The sequence below is a fragment of the Phoenix dactylifera genome, chromosome 16 (assembly GCF_051530095.1).
Source record: "Phoenix dactylifera cultivar Ajwa chromosome 16, Ajwa_hap1_PhDact_Kaust_v1.1, whole genome shotgun sequence".
Taxonomy (NCBI): Eukaryota; Viridiplantae; Streptophyta; class Magnoliopsida; order Arecales; family Arecaceae; genus Phoenix; species Phoenix dactylifera.
This window is the reverse complement of record NC_143205.1, coordinates 21025309-21034255: the sequence shown is the minus strand read 5'-3', so window position 1 is coordinate 21034255 and position 8947 is coordinate 21025309. Positions and strand designations below refer to the sequence as shown.

The 8947-nt window shown below is 42.3% G+C and overlaps 1 protein-coding gene across 1 annotated transcript; it reads left to right on the top strand.

The window, feature by feature from the left end:
- Positions 1-2683: 2683 nt before the first annotated feature.
- AAE3 (AMP-dependent synthetase and ligase family protein) lies at positions 2684-4865 on the top strand. The gene is made up of 4 exons (XM_008808653.6): positions 2684-2983; positions 3068-4118; positions 4205-4308; positions 4401-4865. The coding sequence occupies exons 1-4, from the start codon at positions 2783-2785 to the stop codon at positions 4608-4610; spliced, it is 1566 nt and encodes a 521-aa protein (XP_008806875.2). The 5' UTR covers positions 2684-2782; the 3' UTR covers positions 4611-4865.
- The last annotated feature ends 4082 nt before the right edge of the window (positions 4866-8947 follow it).

The window sequence follows — 8947 nt, the reverse complement described above, 5'->3', positions numbered from 1 at the left end:
GATTTACCAACTTGTCGCTTTTGTGCCCGCGGAGGGGGCGGGGCTCAGGACTCAGGAGCACTGTGCCCGGGAGAAAATGGGCTAACGAGCCTCGCCATAGCCATCCATGTTAAAAATCTGATACTTGTTTCGTTTGTTTTTGTTTTTTTTTTTTCAATGATATTCTGATGGATCTTCCATCTTGTGTATCCAAAAATTAGAATAACACTCTCTCAACCATCCAATTTATCGATCTTTTTAGATACCAGTATAATGTAGATTACATGATTTGTTTATGCATAAGTTTTATTAAACTGAAGCTTTATAGCTCAGTCTAATTATCTCCAAATGGTCATTGCTTTGTAGGAAATGGGTTGCCACCATGGTCGTGCCATCCGAGAATAATAATGGTTGCTGATATTAACTTAATAAATTTTAAGGATGTATACTAGGATTGACCATTTAGCTAATTTCAGCAGCTAGATAAGAAAAATCATTCCAGTCGATCAAGGTTAGATCTCATAAAAAAGAGTCAACATGTTTTTTCTCTTGATGCCGTAAATTAATTTTGTATAAGATAAATACGAATGTGAATTACATCTTGCAAATTAACAATAGTATTCACTGATATTCACAATGCATACGACTATCCAATTTACCGATCTATCTAAGAATACTTCCTACAAGTATCATAGACATCAATTAAAAAGGTCTAAATTTTACAATATTTTTTTTTTTTAATCAGAAAGTTTTTTTTCAAATGAAATAAAAAACTTTCTTTTACTTAATGTTTAAGTTAATAAAGTCCATATAGTACTAGTAATATGTGAAACTAATACACAGTGCAAATCTATCTTATTGTATCAAGAGAACAGCTAAAAGCTTCCACAAAGGATTATCTTTTAAGTCAGCTAGCTAGCTCCACTTGGTTGGTATTGTCTTATTACTCGGAGGAATGTTTAGCTCTACGTATAAGCATACGCATAGACGCATACATCTTGTTCAGTGACACGAACACTAATTAATTAATGCAAGGACAATAAGGCACGAGAATAGTCACTTCAAGCAACTCGGCCGCCTTTGGACCGAATCATGCTCCCATAAGCTACTTTTGACCCGATATGAGGGCCCACAAGGATTTGATTAAAAGATTTTGGTGGGACCCCTCCAAAAAAATTTTTAGACAGTACAGTAATATTTGATAAGAAACAAAAAAAAAATATTTTAGTTTTTGTTAAAAAAAACTGTATCTATTTTGAAAAAACAAATTATTTTGAAACTTCTCCCAGAAGCTATTTTCTAATTAATATTGGAAAGCCATTTTAATTTTACTGAAATGTTCATTATGACTAAAATGTCACCAACAAATCTCATGATTACATTTTATATTATATCATATCATATCAAAATATATTATTATACTATAAGTATAATATAATATAAATAATACAATATAATATATTAATAAATCAATAAAGTATTACATTACATTATATTATATTATAATAATATATTATTATTATTATATTAATACATAATATAATATATTTTATCATAATAATATACTATTAATAATATAACAAGATAATATATTAGATTATGTTACATTATATCATATTCTATTACATGATTATATTATAATAATGTTATATTATTATAATATAAACATATATGATAATATAATATAATACTATTATATTACAAAAATCAATCTAATATAGTAATATTTAATATTGATATAATATTATTATGCTATAATAAAATATTATCTATTATATTATAATATTATATTACATTGTAGTAGTATTGTTCTATTAATAATATATTATTATACCTTATCATATGATATTATGTTATATTAATATGTTATAGTATTCAATATTATATTAGAATATATTATCCTAATATTATATATTATAATAATAATTTAATATGTAATAATAGGTAATATTATATTGTATTATATTTTTCTATGCAATATTTTTTATTGTTATTTTATCATACAAAAAATATTTTTTTATTTTGGTTATCAAATATATGTTAAAATTTTACGATATTTTTTTTTTTTTTTTTGCTAAACTGAATGTATCATGCGCTACGGATACGGAACAACTAAAGAAATCGAAAAATAGAAGCTCTTCAAGCACAATGGGGAACTCCCTTTTTCTTACCTATAAAATAATTTTGAGTGGTTGGTCGCATACGATTCCATCCAATCCTCAGCAATTTTTTTTTATTTTGGCTCCTTAAATTGTCCGAGTTTAAACATTGAACAGGCAGAACTGGGTCAGGCCGTAACTCGTGACAATCCACCGAGTACCCAATATTTGGAGTAAATTAGCACTTCCCCACGAACTTCCCCTAAGACTTAAGAACCGGAACATGCGAAACAAAAGTTCTACAGTTGACCCAATTTCCCAGTGAACCAGGTCTATCTCGGTTTACAGATTTGTGATCCAGGGGCGGGGTTGCGCTACCACTCCAATGTCGGTATTCACGTGAAGGAGAATCATCGCACGTGTCAAAGAAAGCATTCGTCGTCCCAAGTCCAACTGCCTAAGCATCACCCTTTTTTTATTAAGAAATATAGCTACTTAGAAAAACCTCCAAACCGACACCTGTCATCACCTCCCCGTGTCCCTCCATCCGACGACGGCCCACGACCGCCTCTGTCCATTCCATTTTCCTTTAAATACACCAGACGCCTCATCTCTTCCTCCACTCCATTTTTGTCATCGTCGTCCAAAAAAAAAAAATTTTATCTGGGAGAAGATATTGGAAGAGAGGTAGAGAAGGTAGCAGAATGGAGGGGATAGCACTCACCGGACTTCTCGCGAAGGCCGCCGGAGAATTCCACTCCAGGCGAGCCCTCTCCGTCCCCGGCAAGCTCGAGATCACCCACGCCCGCCTCCGCGACCTCATCGACTCCGCCGCTGCCTATCTCGTCTCCTCCGGCGTCCGCCCCTCCGACGTCGTCGCCCTCACCTTCCCCAACACCGTCGAGGTCTGGATCTATATCTCTTGCCTTGTCTTCTCTACAATCTAATTGCGATCGGAATGACAGCATTTTGCTTCGATATCCGTGCAGTTCGTGATCATGTTCCTCGCTGTAATCCGCGCCCGCGCCGTGGCCGCGCCGCTCAACTCGGCGTACACCCAGGAAGAGTTCGAATTCTATCTCTCCGATTCCGAGTCGAAGGTTTTGATAACGAATTCGGAGGGGAACGCCGCCGCGGAGGCCGCCGCGGCGAAACTCCAGATCCCCCACGCCACCGCCGCCCTCCCGGACCCCGCCGGCCCGGGCCAGATCTCGCTTCCCCGCAGGCCCGACTCGATCGCCGACTCGGTCTCGGCGATCATCAACGAGCCGGCCGACGTCGCGCTGTTCCTCCACACCTCCGGCACCACGAGCCGGCCTAAAGGAGTGCCGCTGACCCAGCTTAACCTGGCCGCCTCGGTCAACAACATCCGGTCCGTGTACCGGCTCACCGAGACCGACTCGACCGTGATCGTCCTCCCCCTTTTCCACGTCCACGGCCTCCTCGCCGGCCTCCTCAGCTCCCTGGCCTCCGGCGCCGCCGTCACCCTCCCCGCCTCCGGCCGCTTCTCGGCCTCCACCTTCTGGTCCGACATGCGCGCCTCCGCCGCGACCTGGTACACCGCCGTCCCCACCATCCACCAGATCCTCCTCGACCGCCATTCCACACGGCCCGAACCGGACTACCCCAAACTCCGGTTCATCCGCAGCTGCAGCGCGTCGCTGGCCCCGTCGATCCTCTCCCGGCTCGAGGAGGCGTTCGGGGCGCCGGTCTTGGAGGCGTACGCGATGACGGAGGCGTCGCATCTGATGTCGTCGAACCCGCTGCCGGAGGACGGGCCGCATAAACCCGGTTCGGTGGGCCGGCCGGTTGGGCAGGAGATGGCGGTGCTGGACGAGAAGGGGGCTCGCCAGCCGGCGCACGTGCCGGGGGAAGTCTGCATCCGTGGGTCCAACGTCACCAAGGGCTACAAGAACAACCCGGAGGCTAACGAATCCGCCTTTAAATTCGAATGGTTCCACACAGGAGACGTCGGATTCATGGACTCCGACGGATTCCTCCATCTCGTCGGTCGGATTAAAGAGCTCATCAACCGTGGAGGTAACTTTAGATATCGTGCAAATTCCGCAATGAGTTTATTTAATAACAGCCGTCTGATGGTATCGGTTTCGGGGGGAATGTGGCAGGAGAGAAGATATCGCCGATAGAGGTGGACGCGGTGTTGTTGTCGCATCCGGACGTGGCGCAGGCGGTGGCGTTTGGCGTGCCGGACGATAAATACGGCGAAGAGGTAAGTGAAAGTTGGACGCATGTGCCGTTTGGCTTTTAGTAAATAAATCTGGGCCGTTAAAAAATTATCGTGGTTGTTGATTACTTGTTCAGATAAATTGTGCGGTGATCCTGAGGGAAGGGGCGAAATTGGAGGAGGAGGAGGTTTCGAGGTATTGCCGAAAGAATCTGGCGGCGTTTAAGGCGCCGAAGAAGGTGTTTATAACGGATTCGCTGCCGAAGACGGCGACGGGGAAGATCCAGCGGCGGATAGTGGCCGAGCATTTCCTGGCGCTGGCTGAAGCTCCGAAGGTTGGAGCGTAAAAATTAAGCAGCTTTTTTTGAACCAAAAAAAAGGGAAAATAAAAGAGAAGAAAACAGAGTTTACGACGCGTTGTAGCGACTCAAATTGATGAAAATGCTGCTGATGAAAGTTAAAAACAAGCACGAAAACAGTGTTTAGAGGGGTTTTCATGAACTTGTTTTTTAAAGATTTGGCAGTGGGTCTCTCGTTTTTTTTTTTTCCTGAAAAAAAAAGTAGTTGCCTAAAAGCTATAATATTTTGTTTGCCGGCTCTCATATGATTCAATTTATCAAATTTACTAAAAAATTTAACTATTTTCTCACTCATAACGACAAATGGATTTTAGATTATGCATCGAGAAATGCAAGCAATATTATAATTTCAATCCCCAATAATATTTCTGATCTCTCTTTTCTTCAAACCATCATCATCATACTATCTGACCTTAATGAACGATCCACCTAGGTGGCAACTTTTTTCCAACAATCCATGTTACTCTCGATCCTCCCGCCTTATTAAGAAGGTGGTCACATGCACGGCAAATGCGGTGCAATTATTTGATTGGAGGATGCCGAGTCGTTTTAAAGCTTGGCTTGGTGGTGGAATACAGGGGACCTGTGGAAGAACGCTCTCGTCCTGGCCAGAAATTCTGGGACAGGTTGGTTCTGGTTTCTGACCCCAAATAGTGTTGCTTAATGATAACATTAAAAAGAGTACCGTAATTAAAGTTTTGGCTGAGGAATTGGTCATATTTGTCCATCCAGTAAGTAGATAGTGATATTGCACCGAGTTACTTCCAACAAAATGATTTCGAATTCGAAATGTACGAGCATCGATTAAATTGTAGAGGCCGGATACTTTCTACGAATATAAAAAACAGAGATCGTAGGAGAGCTAATTTATCCATTAAAAGAAGAATGGATTCAGTGAGACAGAGCCGCAAGACTTGAGTCAATCCATATCCATATTCTGGATAAATTTGCTTAAGAGTGATCCCCAGTCTGGCGAAGCTGGTAGCTTTTTCTTCCTCTTCTCTATTATTTTTTTTTCCCTCATGACATGTTATGCGACCAAGGCCTCGTCATCTAACCGTGCCCTCAGTAGTGGCAGCCCATGGTTCAAAGGTCTTTGTCTTGTTTTTCGTGAGGATCCGACAAACCCTCGTCATGCCCGACCTCCCCGCAGCTCACAACCGGTGGAGTAAGCGAAGGAAATATTCTCGATCCTGTCGCATCCGTCGGCACGCAAACGCCAAGCGCGGAGGATTCGCAGAATTTTGAAAGCATATTCTTCTTTATCCCCCACCCCCAAATAAAAAAAAAAATAAAAGACGAGTCAATTGGATCTGCATCAAGATATATGAGCATGACATCAACAGCCGCATGTTATATGACTCTGGATGTGGATTCAAGGATCCGTGACCGTCAAATGGTCTCAAGTGAGTTCAGCTCAATAGGCTCCTCGGACGCACACATAAACATCAAACCATTTGCATAGAAGTACCGATTAGCAAGGTAATACCGGGCACTACCTGAGTCATACCTATTGAGTTAAAGGGCTCGTTTGGTTCGCGGGAAAAAAAGAGGAAAAAGTATGGTCAATAAAAAAGTAATAAGATGCCTTTTGTTTGGTTGGAATTTTCAAAGAAGAGAGATGGAAAAGTTGTATTCGCTTGGAAATATGATTCCATATTTTATGGAAAAGTCTTTTCCATGAGGTGGAAATCACTCTATTTTTATTTTTTTCCAAAAAGGCCCTTCAGCATTAAAGAAGCATTAAAGAGGCATTAAAGATTTAATTTTTATTAAGGGCATAATAGGAATTATATATAACTTTTTCAGGAAAATGGATGGCCAACCAAACATAAGCACTTTGGAAATTTGTCACTTTCTCATGGTCAACGAAACATGTCAAAAGTACTTTCCTAGGCATCCTCTTATTAGGAATTTGTTTCCTATGAATTATATTCCTAAAAGGAAAAATGCTTCCCGCGAACCAAATGAGCCCTAAAAGGTAGCCTAGAGGGAGCCACCTCTCGGCTGGTGGACTAGTCCAACCGTGGAGCAGCACGCATAAGGATCCACAAATCGAAAACGAGCGCAATGAAACGCTTCACAATTCGATTAAAAATTATAAGCCTAGAGGGAGGAAGGGACAAGGTTCTAGAATTCCAAGCCAACATGGACACTACCACAAGAGAGGGTCCTTCTTCATCCGCTCGTCAAGATGATGCATTCCGTGCATACACGAAACGCGCTTTGTGGGGATTGGCCGGCCATATTTCATGTTCCAGGTTGCTCGCACTTGTTCCGGAGCCCCTACAGATCTAAAGACCTGGGCATTCCTATGTTTCCTGAAGGCTTCTTTGCGGGGCTGGCTTTGAAGAGCGAAGGATTAGTACTCTCTATCTAGCCTACCACTACTGGCTAGATAAAAATACTTGAATCTTCGAGGACGGTAGTGCACATCCGAAGGTGGTGACGAACAGAGCTCTACTTCATGCAGCGGAGGTTATTGGTACTACGTATTTGTTTCCTGAGAGTCCCCACCTCTAATTTTCTCAAGATGAATTTTGATGGTAGTGTTGGCGAGAAAGGGAGCAGTTGAAGTGTAGGATTTGTCATTAGAGACCACGACGCCAGATTGGTGGCGGCAGAAGATCGGCGGATCTTCGACACGTCTATCGTCAGCGCCGAGCTCAAAGCTGCATTAGAGGGCGTTACCTATGCGAGACTTGTGCTGGGTGTAAATCGCATGTTTTTCGAAGGAGACTCAGCTATGATGATCGAGTGGATTTGGGTCAGGGATATGTTGCTAGTGATAGGCCGCTGGCCCACTGCTCCACGATATCTGCAAACTCTTAGGAGAATGTGGCTCCTATCAGGCCACACATGTCTACAGGGAGGCGAACGATGCTACTAACTGGGTTGCCTCCTTTGCAGCTCACCATTATGGAAGTTTTATTTGGACGAATCACGTGTCCATGCCTAATTCCTTGTGTGATCTCTTTTTTCGATTTTGTTAACTGCACTCACACAGTAACGTGTGAGCTGCTGTTGTACCAAAAAAAAAAAAATCTAAACCTTATGGCAAGGACTATATTCTAGGATTCTTTGACAAATCTTTCTATTCAATTTTTAAATATTTTATTTTTCATTTTTTTATGAATGTATCCATATCCATATTGATTAATTCATCTGATTTACTAAACAATAAAAAAAAATCTAAACCTATATTATAACTTATAAGGCATATTCTTGGATGACCTGAGATCCATGCTACTTTTCTAAGTGGTAACTTCTCAAAAAATTCGCATGGAATTATGCACATTTCTAAAAGAAGAAAAGGGGAAAGAAGAGAGTGAGAAAACAAACTGAATATATGTTTCAAACCCAGCTTGGAGCAGTCCAACTAAATTTGGATGTCTCAAATGTGTTTCAGCTTGATTGGGTGGAAAATAAACTTATGTCCGGACTGCTTCATCAAGTTTCCCGAAGAAGCAAATTCCAAATGGTAGGGGCTCTCTAGCAGGAACCGAATATTATACCATGTACCAAAAGGTGAACGTTCCGTGATGGGCATAGCAAGATCAAGATCACTTATGCCTCAAATATATGGTGGTTGAAAAATGGAAGCAAGCTTGCGTGCTCTTTTATAATTTCCCACAAATGAAACCCTCCATACTACGACGAACACTGACATAACCACATTAAACAATTCTCTTTATTTTTTCCCTTCATAATGGGTGATGCCCATGGATGTATTGCCATAAATATTCCAATACATGTCATGTTACATAACTATAAAACAACCTATGACCTAGAAGCCAGCTGATCGGACCACGGCATCCCATGTGCTTTGTAAGATATTAAACACCACCCTACGACTGCAACTGATGCTTAGTTTATGCACGATGAAATTTGTTGGTGGTAAAATGGACCACCCCACAAATGCAATTATAGCACCCAAATCCGTCAGCAAGATCGAGCTCATCCAAGTGATCGGGCTCTTCGGCTCATCCAAGTGATCGAGCTCTTCCGCTCTCAAGCTCATCAAGTGATCGGGCTCTTCTAAGTGATCGAGCTCATAGGCCGAGCCGAGCACAGCGAGCCGAGCACAGCAGGCTGCCGAGCACAGCGAGCCGAGCACAGCAGGCTGCCGAGCACAGCGAGCCGAGCACAGCAGGCTGCCGAGCACAGCAGGCCGAGCACAAAAGGCTGCCGAGCACAGAAGGCCGAGCACAGAAGGCCGAGACCAGAGAGCGCCGACCAGAAAGGCAACCCCGCCGAGCCCATGCCTTAGCCAAATATCCAATCTCCGCCTAACCCTCCAAAGGATCTGACAACTAAATATATGA

Bases quoted from the DNA above. Each gene is read 5' to 3' on its own strand.
- AAE3 (XM_008808653.6), top strand. From the start codon at position 2,783: ATGGAGGGGATAGCACTCACCGGACTTCTCGCGAAGGCCGCCGGAGAA. The intron at 2,984-3,067 runs GTCTGGATCTAT...ATATCCGTGCAG, and splicing joins CCTTCCCCAACACCGTCGAG to TTCGTGATCATGTTCCTCGC. The intron at 4,309-4,400 runs GTAAGTGAAAGT...TTACTTGTTCAG, and splicing joins ACGATAAATACGGCGAAGAG to ATAAATTGTGCGGTGATCCT.